The sequence below is a fragment of the Cervus canadensis genome, chromosome 1 (assembly GCF_019320065.1).
Source record: "Cervus canadensis isolate Bull #8, Minnesota chromosome 1, ASM1932006v1, whole genome shotgun sequence".
NCBI classification, from domain to species: Eukaryota; Metazoa; Chordata; class Mammalia; order Artiodactyla; family Cervidae; genus Cervus; species Cervus canadensis.
Window position 1 is genome coordinate 32,464,006 of NC_057386.1, and position 14,843 is coordinate 32,478,848.

The 14,843-nt window shown below is 40.7% G+C and overlaps 1 protein-coding gene across 1 annotated transcript in view; it reads left to right on the forward strand.

The window, feature by feature from the left end:
* MYH10 (myosin heavy chain 10) overlaps positions 1-14,843 on the forward strand; it is a 121,247-nt gene that overhangs the window by 65,983 nt on the left and 40,421 nt on the right. The window contains 8 exon segments of the mRNA XM_043474452.1: positions 869-967; positions 2,775-2,918; positions 3,140-3,235; positions 6,200-6,318; positions 6,943-7,095; positions 10,965-11,138; positions 13,626-13,799; positions 14,277-14,391. Coding sequence (XP_043330387.1) covers positions 869-967; positions 2,775-2,918; positions 3,140-3,235; positions 6,200-6,318; positions 6,943-7,095; positions 10,965-11,138; positions 13,626-13,799; positions 14,277-14,391 — 1,074 coding nt within the window.

Consider the following 14,843-nt stretch of genomic DNA (forward strand, 5'->3'; position numbering starts at 1 on the left):
TCATCTTCCACAAAACCAATCCCTGGTGCCAAAAGGGTTGGTGACTGCTGAGCTAGAGTCTCTTCATATTGAAGAACATCCTTCTTGTGCATGCACTCTTCACCAAATGTGGAGGGTGTGTTTGGGATAGTCCAATTTTTAGTTACAATTAGGCTGTTTGCACATACACAATTTGCTTTGGTGGCCCCAGGAAGATTTAATTCAGAGAAGGTCATTCTCTCCCAAAGCAGTGAAACTGAGACTTGGGAGTCCAGTGTGAGTGTCAACACAGAGATATTCCAGGAGCATCCAGACTTGTGGACAGAGAAACCAAACAGGCCCCAGATCCGCGCCCCAAATACCCACACGGGGGTGCGGTGTTCTGACATACAGGTACTGACTGACTGGGGTGGTACCAGAGTTAACACACATGTTGGAGTCCAGCAAAATTTTGGTTTCTGACTGTGCTGTTTGAGTAATTTCTCTGTGCCCTGGTTTCCTTCTTTGTGAAATTGCAGTAAGTCTGCTGTTTCAAGGCTTTTCTACCTCAGACAACTTGGCTTCCCTTTTTTAATAGCATCTCACGGCTCCTTGTGTAGAGCTGTGTTCTTTGAACATAATCCAAGTCAGGGTACTGTGGGTGGAGGAGGGATGAGGGAAGCGCTCTGATCCTCAAGCTCCCTGCAAGTTCAGAGGTTCTAGAAGATTAGTGAGAAACAGAAATTGCATGTCTTTTCTTTTTCCACATACAAAATCCAGTCATTTAGAGTGATTCATTGCAGACTAGTTACTAAAGAAAGAAAAATCTTACAAATTAAATGTGTACAGGCACTGAGAAGAGACCACCTTTTCATTGTCACCCTTAACTACCTTAACCACCTTTGCTCAGACCTTCTGGAAAAATCTCGTGCTGTTCGTCAAGCAAAAGATGAACGTACTTTTCATATCTTTTACCAGTTGTTATCTGGAGCAGGAGAACATCTGAAGTGTAAGTTACAGATTTTTTTTTTTTTTTTACTGTTTTATGTTCAGTTGAATATCATTTATAATACTTTTTTTTGGAGAAAGAAAACAGTTGTAGAATTATGCATACACACACACACACACACACACAAAGAAAACAGTTGTAGAATTATGCACACACACACAGACACACAGTTGTAGAATTATACACACACACACACACACACACACACACACACACACACACACACACACACACACACACACACACACACACACACACACACACACACACACACACACACCCCAGAATTCTAGCCGGCTAAATTATGAAAGTGAAATTGAACTTCAAGCCATGGGATAGGTACTTTAAGTGGCAGGCATATGGGTGGTGTTATATTATCTTTTGTACTTTTCTTTTAAAATAATTTTAAATTTGAAAGTATATGATGTGTTTTATACAAATTTTGTTTCAAAATTTGTTAATATAAAAGTAATAAAAAGTAAATTTATTTAATAAAGTTAAATTGAATACATGTGTGTGTTCCTAGATTTACAAATGAATGTATGTTATGCTTCCAGTAGAAAGAGTCTGTATTTTTATTTATTTTGTGAATCACAAAGACCAGAAATTTAGGGTTGGACACGGTAAAAAGTAAGTTCTTTCCTGGGTCAGAATTTTGCTGGGTCAGAAGAAGATGCACAACTTTTTCATTTCTTCTGAGTCTCAGAGTAAATGCTGCTTCTCTAGAATTAGTATGTATGTAATTTAGATATCACAATAGACGTATAAAACCCTACAATCCTTTTCTCACTTGAGATCTAGGCTTTTACTAACCATGGATCATCTGTGGAAGCATTAAACCCAGAAATTAGTTAAAGACCTGCAAGGGCAAAAAAAAAATAAGCAGCAAATAGAGTAATTGCCATTGAGAGACTAAAATTTCAAGGTTATGCAGTAGGTAATGCTGAAGGGAAGAAAACCCTCATTTTCAGCCTGGCAGACTGAAAGCAGTAATGAATCAAGAAAATAACTTAAAAGAAGGAATTTTTTTTTTTTTTTAAAGCAGTCAATACCCAGTGGAAGCTCCATGTGATGTAGACAAGAATTAAGGGGTTGGTGTGATCAGGAGAAGTTCTCTGCAGCAGAGCCAGTGACACAGAAAGCCAGAAGCACAGATAACATCTACTGTTGGAAAAACCATCTGTTTTACTACTTTGCACGCTCCTTCTTTTCTTAAGAGCACATTCATTGAAAAGGAGCTTATTCTCGCTTATTCATGTCCCCTGAAGTAAGAGAGTCAGTGGGCACGTCTGTTATAATACCCTGTCAGACTAGTGCAGCATCAGACATCACTCTCAAAGGCAAATGGACCACTAAGCAGACTGACTTGGAGAAAGGGTTCCAGGGTGCTGGCTGGGCTCAGGACGTGGCGGGCCGATGTTCTACACCAGGAACATAGAATATGGGTTTTAAGGCTCCTCCTCAAAAGATGTCTAAAGTATTTAAATCTGAAAACAATGAAGTTTAGTTACCTGGAAAATTGATATTTCCCAGCAATCTGATTTCAAATATAATATTGTACAAACCACTGTTGCAAAAGCCCCTGTTGAGATTTCTGTTGTTTACATCATCATTTTCTTTCATTGGAAGAATTTTCTTTCATGGAAGACTGTCTGTGTATTTAATGTCAGAATGTAAAGGAAGCAAAAGTCTGGTGGTGGTGGATTGGATGTTTTTCTGTCCTGTGGGTCCAGTTTGAAGATGGGGCTGTGCTTCAATCTGTTGATGACTATTTATTACATTGTATTCCATTATGTTTTTTTTTCAGCTGATTTGCTCCTTGAAGGATTTAATAACTACAGATTTCTCTCTAATGGGTATATTCCTATTCCGGGACAACAAGACAAAGATAACTTCCAGGAGACGATGGAGGCAATGCATATAATGGGCTTCTCCCATGAAGAGATTCTGTGTATGTATGATTTCTCTAATAAGATTCTGATGCTCAGTTTTACCAAGACTTATAAACTAGGGTTAAATAACCTAAACTAGAAAATGATTGTGAAATTAATGGGACCTGCCTCTTAATTCTGAAAAGTTTTGTGTAGCTAATTTTTAGCACAAAATATATTAGAATATGTCCTTTATGTTTTGATATCATATTTTAATTTTTTTTTTTATATCAACATATAGCAATGCTTAAAGTGGTATCTTCAGTGCTTCAGTTTGGAAATATTTCTTTCAAAAAGGAGCGAAACACTGATCAAGCCTCCATGCCGGAAAATACAGGTAGGCTGATGAACACTGATTTTATTTCTGTTTCTGTGGCCTGTTGTGTTCTCCAACAATGTGTTACAACATGAGCGTAACAGCATCCTGAGGTGTCTCCCATGAGGCTCCATGTGCCTACGTAAGGGTCAGTCTGATTCCAGAAAGGAGGGAGGAGGATGGAGTGCCGGCTGAGGAGCGGGTGTGGGGACCCTGCCTTAGTGATGGGGGTTAGGACTGGTGGGTGGGCTGAAGAGACCACATGGCTCATCCCAAAGGGAGCGGCAGCTGTTGGCTTCCAGCCAGTTTTCTCCTTGCCAGAATGCAGGTCCAGGGCCGCCAACCAGAACTGATTTTTCAGAGAAAGGTGGAAACCTAGATTTTAATATGAAATTTTCAAACTTTTAAATATTGAAAATGGATTGAAATTCACAACAGTCAAAAACAAAAATTTTTGAACCATAAAATGTGTTTGTAAGCCTTGTGAGGGTCTGTTTCTGACAGTCTGGAGACACAAAGGAAGCTGAGGCATCTGTATGTTGACTCAGTGCTTGGTCACCAGAATGTTCTTCTGCCTCCCAGGAGATCCTTTTCCTTTCCTGATTCGTTTATCAAACAACTGTTTTTTTAAAAGCCAAAGTGGCTCCAGTGTCATTGCCTCATGGTTGTTCATTACATCCCCAGTAATAGAAGTAAAATTAACTGCTTTTTATTGAATAAGAAGCTTTAAAAAATTACAACTCTATAAATTTTCTTGAATTATTACCTATATTAGGTAGTAGTGGTGGTTAATTAACACTTGCACTGTTGCAGTGTGCCAGAGTTTGTCCTCTTTAATTACAGCACAATTTAAACATGTGAGAGGGGAGGGCAGGGTGGAAGGACCTCCTACCACGTTCTTGTCTCCTGGCGTAGACGACCACCAACTCATGGCTTGTGTTTCGTTTATACCACTTCCCCTTTCCTAGATTATTTCAAAGCAAACCCCAGGTACTTCATTTGTAAACATTTCAGTCTGATGCTCAACTCAGGATCAGAAAATGAGGTCTTGAAAGGGATATATACACCTGGACTTCTGTTTGTATTGACGATATTTCTGCTCTTACCAAAGTTTTTCAGGTTTTTAAAATTTTTACAATTTTTAATTCTGGTAAAATTACACATAACAAAATCTGTCATTTTAACCCTTTTTTAAGCGTATAGTTCAGTAATATATATTCACATTATCATGCAGTCACTCTGTAGACTTCACCTTGCAGACTTAAACTCTAAAACAAGTCCCCGTATCCCCCTCCCCCAGCAACCACCATTCTACTTTGTCTCTATGAATAGGATGAGTCTGGGTACCTCATATAAGTAGAATCATTCAGTATTTGTCTTTTGTGACCGGCTTATTTCATCAGGTTAATATATTATTATATTCATTTCCCATGGCATTTTTACATGTTGGTATCAAAATGGCGTTTTTCAGAAAAGTCTTATTCTCTGCTATCATTAATAGGACTAAAAGTAAAATTACCTTCATTAGCACATCACTCCAGACCATTCTTCCTCATCCTCTCCACCCCGTACCCACCCCCTCACCCCCGATGAATAAGGTAAATACAGCAAATAGCTGTTAACCTGTAGTACCAGAAGCACCACAGATTTGAAACAGAAAAGTACATCTAGTCACAGAAATTTATCACAAACGTAATAATGAACCAAAAGGAAGAGCACATTTCAGTTATTGGGCTTTGGATATAAGAGAGTTTGAAACTAGATTAAAATCTGGAAAAACAGTCACAAACAGAGCAGGTGAGAACTGGGAAACTAGGGTCATTATTGCCGCTGTGAAAACCAAGAAAAGTCTGCCAGGTCTAACCCCTGATCTGTGGGATGGCGGGCGCCAGAGGCACGTGTCCAGAGACATCTGCCTGCTCCCCACTGGAGTTTTCTCAGCGATATTGGCAGATTGTTACCTTTTAGATTGAAAATGACTATAAAGAAAAACAAAAGTGGCAAATAACAGAGTAATAAGGCTTAGAAGTAGAAAATGTAATAAGGGAACTTGTTTTCCTTGTGGAGGAGAGTAAGCCAATAGAGCCACTCTATAAAATGTTTTTTAGCTGCTAAAATGATGTTGATCATCACAAAAAAGAATGTGAGCAATTTGCTTTTTCTCCTTCTGTGTGTTTTTCGCTTCCCACCCAACACGTACACACATGCATATGTATGTACATTAACTGAAAGGAGCCAGGATGTAGAGGATGAGGAGGGCAGTTGGTGAGAAGACTCAAACCAAAGGAAGTGTTCCCTGGCCATTCCCCAGCACACTCAGGGGTGCTGGTGGATGGCCAGCAGTTCACTTGGATCAGGGGGGTGGGATGCAGTGCATCTTAGAATGAACTTGGTTATCCCTCTACATGACTCAGAATGTGTTTATCCTTAGAGAATTTTATTGTTATTTATTTATTAGTAATTAGAACGCTTGTTGGACCTTAGTGACATTAGGCAGTGAACTTCTGGTGAGGAAAGTGCCCTAAATTTGTTAAGAATCAACAATAACAAAATTAGCAGCTTTTTAATGTGAGCCATGTAATCAAATAATTTATTTTTAAAATCCCTTAGGTTTCTTGTCTACTAAAGTACTAGGATCATTCTGTAGGCATGACAAATTATCTTGGTAACATGATTTAAACTGTTTTGAACACCATTTTTCTCGTTCTCTGCATTATCCATGAGTTCTAAGGCTTAGTAACTTCTATTAAGCTATCCAGAGTAAGTAATTGCTGACTAATCATCTCTTATCGCCTAAGGAGTGTTGTTAATATGAAAGGATGAAGGTAGTTTTTATGAGACCTAACACCTGTCTAACCTTAAGACTTATATTTAATTTCTTAATACAATTAGGTGATTACTAAGGTGTTTCAAGTGTTTATTGAATGTGCTATGACTAGGTCGGTAAGGAGAAGCCTGGTATTTAGGAGGCCTTTTACCCTCTAGTTGCACAGAAGCTCTGCCATCTTCTTGGCATGAATGTGATGGAGTTCACTCGGGCCATTCTCACCCCCCGGATCAAGGTTGGCCGAGACTACGTGCAGAAAGCCCAGACCAAAGAACAAGTAAGTTTAACAGTTACCACACAGTTGCTTGAGTGATTGATAACCGTGGTCATGACACCTTCTGATTGGCACGTAGCAAACTGAACCAATAAAAGCTCCATCATCCAGATGTTTCTTGGTACTGGTTGACTGTTTTCTCGCGGAAACTTTTTAGAGGTGACTTATAAAAAAGGAGGTTTGAAATATAACCTTAAATTTTCCCCAGGTAGATGGACTATCCAGGAGGAAAAAGCTGTGTACCCCGGCATCCCACCCAGCAGGGGGGTGCCCTGATTGACCCCTTGTCCCTGTAAGGGAGGAGGGCACAGCAGCAGGAATGTAGGAGTTAGAATCACCTGTTACGTGGTGGACTCTGGGCCGATAATGCTGCACAGAGGCCCAGGGGCAGGAGGAGGAAGGCATTTTTACTGGGCATTTTCATCCATCTCCTACATTGATTATCTCCAGTCTGTATCTAATTGTACTAATACCCTCTGTTGTGTAAAATTGAGACATGATTAAACAGTAAGTGCTCTTTTAGGGTTTGGAGGGTACTGTAGATCATTAAATTCCCTCCATCTAACCGCTTTTAGTGTTTTCCTGAGATTATTTTCAGACTAAAAGGTTGCTGTTGTCTAATTACAGGCAGATTTTGCAGTAGAAGCTTTGGCAAAAGCTACCTATGAGCGGCTCTTCCGCTGGCTCGTTCACCGCATCAATAAAGCTCTGGACAGGACTAAACGGCAAGGGGCCTCCTTCATTGGGATCCTTGACATCGCTGGATTTGAGATTTTTGAGGTATGTCACTCTCCCTCCTGCTCTTCTTGCTTCTGTTTATTCTTTCATCAAATAATCTCCCAGGCTAACAGTGTACCAACTGCAGTGCCAGGCACCAGGGATATGATGGCAGATAAGCAGGTACAGTCCCTGCCATTCTAGTAGAGGGTCAAACGTTAAGTGATAGGAAAACCACCAAATCCTCAGGATTTTGAATAATGAAGTGAGAAAGGGGCTGTGATGGAAGGAATTGGGGAGACCCACAGTGCACAGTGTGTCCGCAGCTGTGAGAGCTCAGCGTGAGAAGCCCCAGCCTCGGGAAGAATCCCCAGCAAAATGAGGTAGGTCTAGTGGTCCTGCATGGGAGAGAGCTTGTTAGATGTTAGAAACTGCCAAAAGCCAGGGTGACTAGATGTAGCTGACCAGAGGGGCAGAGGAGCTGGAAACACAGAGTGAGTGGAAAAGCAGACGTGGGGAGAGAGTGGAGGGTGGTGTTGTCATAGCTCAGGGGCCAGTTGATGGTGGTTTGGGTGGGGGTTGGGAGCAGCCCGAGATGTGAGATGGAGAAAGGAAGAGAGGTGATGGTCTCTGTTCTGGAGACACACACACAGCATTTGTTGATGGGTTTCAATATATTTCATTATTAATCTGACTAGATTTCTCCAAACAGCATCAATCCATCAAAGGTTTGTAGTCACATACCTACTGTGGTTTTGCTAAAACCTTGATAAAATTTTGGTCTCCTAAAAATGTAAAACTTTATCTCTCTTTTGATAGACCAATTATATAGTAAGGCGTAAATACTTCTTGGGATCAGTGTAATACTTTGGCCAATTGGATATTGAATTGTCTTGTTTTGAAATGAACTCTTTTGGATTATGTCTATCCTCATAAAATCTGAACTGTTACGGTGTAGTAGTTTTATCCAACAAACTGCCACTGCCACTATAAGAGATAGCTTTAATATGTATTGATTTGTGAATAACTGAAAAATCATGAAAGGTGACTGCATGCAAATTGCATGTCTGTTGCTTTCCTATATGTAAACCATCAGCAGATCATGGAAGAAAAAGACCTCCACTGCCAACTGCAAAAAACAGATAAAATACCTAAGAATGAATTTGAGAAAAAATGGGCAAGATTTAGTTGAAGACAACTTTACAGTGCTACTGTAAAAAAACAAAAGACTTGAAGAAATGTAAAAACGTGCCTTGTTCTTGGGTGAGAAAATTCAGCATTATAAGGGTGTAAATCTTCCCCAAATTTATCTTGAAATAGAACATACTTGTTTAAAAACTATTCATAGGAATTTTAAGGGGTAGAGGAAGACTAGGTGACCTGCTTCTAAAACTAATTTGAAACATAAATTAATAAAGCATAGATAGTAAAATTCTGAAAAATAAATGAAAAGATACTAAGAGATAAAACATAAAACTATAGAACTTCAGAAGTGTGATTTTGACATGAATATACACAGTAGAAAAATGTTTTAGACACTAAAAATGTAGAATTATTTAGCAAGCATTATTTATCATGGGAAAAGAATGGGAAAAGCCTAACTGTCCACCATTAGGAGATTTATGTTCACTATAGGTTGGATTTGATTAATTATGACATATATCCATGTAGTAGAGAATTATGCACCCATTGTAAATAATGGGGTGGCTTTATAGTACAGACCCCAAGATACTTTGTTAAGCTTAAAAAGTCTAGATAGCACGCACATTTATGAGTGCGCAGACTTTCTGGAAAGATTGCAAGAAATAGGTGATGGTGGTTGATTAGAGTGATCGAGCAGATGATCAGAGTGAGACTTCTCAGTGCAACTCTCTGTACATTTCAAATTTTATACCAGGCATTAACCAATTTAAAAACATAATTTAAAAATATTTTTAGTAGCTTAAATATGAAAGGCAAGTAGACCTTTATTTAACAAAAAATACCATCATACATGGTAGCTCAGGCTGAGTAGAGCACTAAGTCTCGTGATCTTAAGACAGAAAAAAATCCATTCACATAAACATCACCACCATCAGGCGGTCTGCAAATGCTGATGCGGTTCACCAGAAATACAGCATTGAACAAGGCAGACACTGCCCCACCCTCCTAGCATGACCTCATTCTAAAACACTTGAGCGCAGCACCTCCCAGGGAAGATTGGAATGGCTTTTTCAGACCATAAGTCTATTCCTTGGGGATTGATTAAACCTTCTGTAATTGAAGATCACTTTATATAATGAAAGAGGTTATTTATGGCCCCATGGTACTTGTGTGGACAGCACAGAGGCAGAAAAAAAGGCTGAGTACTTCTCACAGAACACAGTTGCTTTAAGAAAATTACCCGTTACTTCATCCTTTCATGTTTCATCCCATCAACAACACTGTGGAGAAATGGGCAGAGTTCACACAGGGGGAAACCAAAATGTCTGTAACAGATGAAAAGCTTGGGTTTTTTTGGTTTTTTTTGTTTTTTTCCTAACTCACTCTGGAGCCAATGGCCTAATAAGTAAGGAACAGAGGGAACAGGACAGCAGCCCATCTTTTCTCCAGACCCACAGAGCGCTCAGAGATGCGCTTGCCTCCTTGGCCTCTGACCTTCCCGAGTCTTTTTTCATTTTTCTCACTTTCTCATTTATTCCTTTCTCTTCATTAACCATTCACTAGTAAAAATGGTTTTATTTGTAGATAATCAGTTACAGTAACTGACGTACTCCTTTCCCTATTTGGAACCAGTCTGTAGGGAAAGGAGTATGTCAGCTACTGTAACAACAGACTGGTTCCAAAGAGGGAAAGGAGTACATCACCCTGCTTATTTAACTTATATGCAGAGTACGTCATGAAAAATGCTGGGCTGGATGAAGCACAAGCTGGAATCAAGATTGCTAGGAGAAATATCAATAACCTCAGATATGCAGATGACACCACCCTTATGCTAGAAAGTGAAGAAGAACTAAAGAGCCTCTTGATGGAAGTGAAAGAGGAGAGTGAAAAAGTTGGCTTACAGCTCTACATTCAGAAAACTAAAATCACGGCATCTGGTCCCATCACTTCATGGCAAATAGATAGGGAAACAGTGACAGACTTTACTTTTGGGGGCTCCAAAACCACTGCAGATGGTGACTGCAGCCATGAAATTAAAAGACGCTTGCTCCTTGGAAGTAAAGCTATGACCAACCTAGACAGCATATTAAAAAGCAAAGACATTACTTTGCCAACAAAGGCCCGTCTAGTCAAAGCTATAGTTTTTCCAGTAGTCATGTATGGATGTGAGAATTTGACCATAAAGAAAGCTGAGAGCTGAAGAATTGATGCTTTTGAACTGTGGTATTGGAGAAGACTCTTCAGAGTCCCTTGGACAGCAAGGAGATCCAACCAGTCCATCCTAAAGGAGATCAGTCCTGAATATTCATTGGAAGGGCTGATGCTGAAGCTCCAATACTTTGGCCACCTGATGCCAAAGAACTGACTCATTTGAAAAGACCCTGATACCAGGAAAGATTGAAGGCAGGAGGAGAAGGGGACGAAAGAATGAGATGGTTGGATGTCATCACCGACTCCATGGACATGAGTTTGAGTAAACTCTGGGAGCTGGTGATGGACAGGGAGACCTGGCATGCTGCAATTCATGGGGTCATAGAGTCGGACATGACTGGGTGACTGAACTGAACTGAGTTACAATAGCATACTGAGTTTATCACGTTCTCATTCTAGCTTCTCAGTAACATGATGTGGGGGTGGGGGGCAGGGCTTGTATGTAGATTAAGAGAGATCCTCATCAGTCTAGGGTAGTTGAGACTCGGTTAATAACTCCTCAAGAACATTCTGAGAACAAGCTGACTGGTCCTCTCTTCCTCCCACTCCCCTCCTTGTCCCCCGCCCCACTCCCACAGCTGAACTCGTTCGAGCAACTGTGCATCAACTACACCAACGAGAAGCTGCAGCAGCTCTTCAACCACACCATGTTCATCCTGGAGCAGGAGGAGTACCAGCGTGAGGGCATCGAGTGGAACTTCATCGACTTTGGCCTCGACCTGCAGCCCTGCATTGACCTCATCGAGAGACCCGTAAGACCCTCTCCTGCCAGCCGGCTCTCCACCCAGGCTCAGGCGGTGCCTTGAGCTTTTCTTCCCATAAACTGAGACGGAAATGTTCCTGTCTCATCAGCGTGAAGATAATTTTCTGATCTAAATTTACTAGGATGCTTTGATGAAATACCCATTTAAAAAGTGAAGAGCCTGCAAGTAAGACCCTTCTCGAGCTGTCTTTTCTCTCAGTCGTGTCCTGTCCTCTCATGGGTGTGGGGACACCAGGCACATGTCCAAGATGATAAAGGGGTACCGTGTCTAGCTATGAATTAGGGGGGTCATGCAGATCCATTTTGGGGCATCGCTGAAGCTTATCCTCATAAGTACAAAGGTGCTTTTTTACAATGTTTGTAAGAGTTTGTAATCGTAAAATATTTAACAATAGCATGTAGAATGATACGGGATTTGAGGAGCCTTTCAGAATGTAGACTGAGGGCAGTATTTTCCAGAAAGAAAATATCAAAAAATGACTCTGCGGGGGCACCTGCCAGTCATCTGTCCTGATCTCTCATAACCCAGCCTCTGGCCAGCTTCTTCTGAAACTCTGACCAGGAGACAAAACATCGTCTCTCAAACAACTCTTTAGAAATCCTCAATTAAAAGGAAAAGTGATAGCAGAGATCTTGACACTAAAGGATGAAATCGGAAAAATAAAAAGACAAAATTATGGATCTTCTGAGTCATGCTGTCATGGAGTCCTTTAGAAAAGATTAAATTATATTTGGGCTCCTCTTTCAGAATTTAGAAGTATTTTCATTGAAAGATTAAAAATGTAAAAATTATGGCAGAAAGATGTGTGTTTCACTTACCTTAGTTCAGAACTTCATTTCTCAAGGTTGTTGTGAGTGGGTAAAATCTGGTTAAATGCATCTCTGGCCCATCTCTTCTGTAGGATCACTGCTAAACCTGCTTGCCTTTGATTATAGTGTTCTTTCAGCATCTCCGAACCCTGCAAATTCTTTTAGATAGAGGAGCCAGGAACTAGACAGCCGGGGAGTGAGGGTCTTAGTCCTGGGCTTTTAGCTGCTTCTACCTGCTCCTGTTCTGTTAACCTCAGCTTTTCTCTGACCGTGTTATGACACTTCAATCATGTTTAACTAGGACCTCCAGTTACTTTTTTTTTTAATGTTTATTTATTTGGCTGTTTCAGGTCTTAGTTGCCGCACACGAAATCTTTGTTGCGTCATGCCAGATCTTTCCTTATGGCACACAGATTCTCTAGTTGTAACACACAGGCTCCAGAGCACACAGGCTTCAGTAGTTGTGGCTTAGATACTGCACAGCATGTGAGATCTTAGTTCCCTGACCAGGGATCAAACCCATGTCCTCTGCATTGCAAGGAGTATACATAACCACTGGACCACTAGAGAAGTCCTTCCAGTTACTTTTTAATCATTATTTGTACAGAGCCAACTCTTCTCTACTAAATACAAAGGGCCTGTGAGTTGAGGAAAACTGGTAGGGATTTATCCCAAATATTGATTTCATCGTGGTGCCCTTGAATTGGTCTGTTCAGTCTTGGATCAGAAACTTGTCATATTTGCAGTATCGCAGTAAACCATGACCCTGAACCTCTGTAGAATAGGCCATCATTGTTGTAATATTTCGTTTAGATTTCAGGTATACGCCCACTTTCTTCCCAAAAAAAGAAGTCCTTCCATTGGTTTTTGAGCTTCCAGAATAGCACGCTCCAGACACTTTTTTATTTGAGACAGAGTTCACCCTAAAATTCTTTCTGAAGTACAAAATTCAATGAGCTTCAGCATAGAGTTGTACAACCATTACCACTGTCTAATCCCACAACATTTTCATCATCCCAGAAAGAAACTTTGTACCTTTGGCAGTCACTCCCGTTCCCTTTCCTTAGCACCCTAGTCTACTTTCTGTCTTTGTGTCTCTCAGGCTTTTTTCAATGAGTTAGTTGAGTGAAATAAAACAGGCTCTCAACACAAACCTGAAAAGTAATTGATAAATTATATCATCACCTTCCATATATTCTACTTAACTATAGTTTTAAATATTTCACCAAGTGTGAAATGCTCATTTAATCATCATTTAAACAGAAATATTAAATTGACTCGGATAGGATATAAAATGTCTGAAGCATTCCTGGTTGTGGAGGGTTTATTGAATATAAAGACTAAGTTTTGTCTCTACACCTTCCGTTTCCTTTCTGGTGTCTCATTTGCTACTTTTCGGGAGTTATCTACTTGGAATTTTTTTTTTTGTTTTAATAAGTTTACAAAATATAGTATTCATCTGTTTTCTTACCAGTACTTAGCCATTTGAGATCTCAGCATTTGTGTTACAGTTATAGTTTGGCAATACCTGCTATCCTAGAAGTTTGCTTTTCATAGATATTCATGAAGCTCTAATTATTTTGGAAGTTAAACTGCCAAATCCAGTGGAAAACATCCTTACACGTGATGTGCAAAATGTGTCAATTCTTCTTGCCTCTGTTATCAGGCTAACCCTCCTGGCGTGCTGGCCCTTCTGGATGAAGAGTGCTGGTTCCCTAAAGCCACAGATAAGACCTTTGTTGAAAAGCTCGTTCAAGAGCAAGGGTCCCACTCCAAGTTCCAGAAACCGCGTCAGCTGAAAGACAAAGCTGATTTTTGCATTATCCATTATGCAGGGAAGGTAAGAGTGAAAGAGTTCCATTGAAAGTACCATGCTTGAAATTTTGCTGCTTTTGATGAGGGTTGTAACAAACGTGCTGGTATACATTTATAAACCCTTAAATACAGTACCTACTACAAAGCATTGCCTTTGAGACCACCCATTGTTTGGACTGTTCTGTGATTTTTTGAGGGGGAGTGGTGGGGGAGAAGGGGTGAGAAAGGTAATTATTGCAAGGCCAAGCAGTTGAGAATGGGCGGTTCATGCTTAAAATCCCCAGTGCTTTGGGAGGAAGGTTTTTAGAGGTGAAGGCTGCAGGGTATGTGACTTCCTTTTGATTGGTTGCTGGGGAGGGAACAGTGCGGTGCTCCAGGCATCTGTGTTTAACCTGAAGTTGCCATCTTCTGCCTAGAGGAGGTTCTGTGGATGTTTGGGGTTAAGGCTGAATATGTTTCTTTTGTTTTTTCCCCTCTCGCCGCCTTGGCTCTGGTCCGGCAGGTGGACTACAAGGCAGACGAGTGGCTGATGAAGAACATGGACCCCCTGAATGACAACGTGGCCACCCTCCTGCACCAGTCCTCTGACAGATTCGTGGCAGAACTCTGGAAGGATGGTAAGAATGTGCTCGTGTTTGTCATCGAGCTTGACTGGAATCTTTTACAATTAAGGCTTATATACGGTTCTTTTACATAGCGATGTGTGTATATTTTCTTACTTTAAAGCTCTTTAATTTCCCTAGAGCAGGGCTGCCGTTGTGTCGGATTTTACCCACTTTAAGGAAACTTGAGTAACAAGACATTTGCCTTCTTGGTCATATGCTGTGGGAACATTCTAGTAGCACAGCCATAAGACCTGCACGTTTGCCTCAGGCTGCCCTGGTCCCCACACAGTTGTAACCCAGGGGTGCTGGGATGCAGAGCCCTAGAAGCCTCTGCATTCTCAGACCATCTGCATATAGATCAGTTGTCTTTATTTCCACCAGTCCTCAGGTGATGGTTTCAGTGGCTTTATCGTAGACTAGAGGTTGTGCGTATCAGAGGAGCAAAGTACCTGTGTCCATATCTG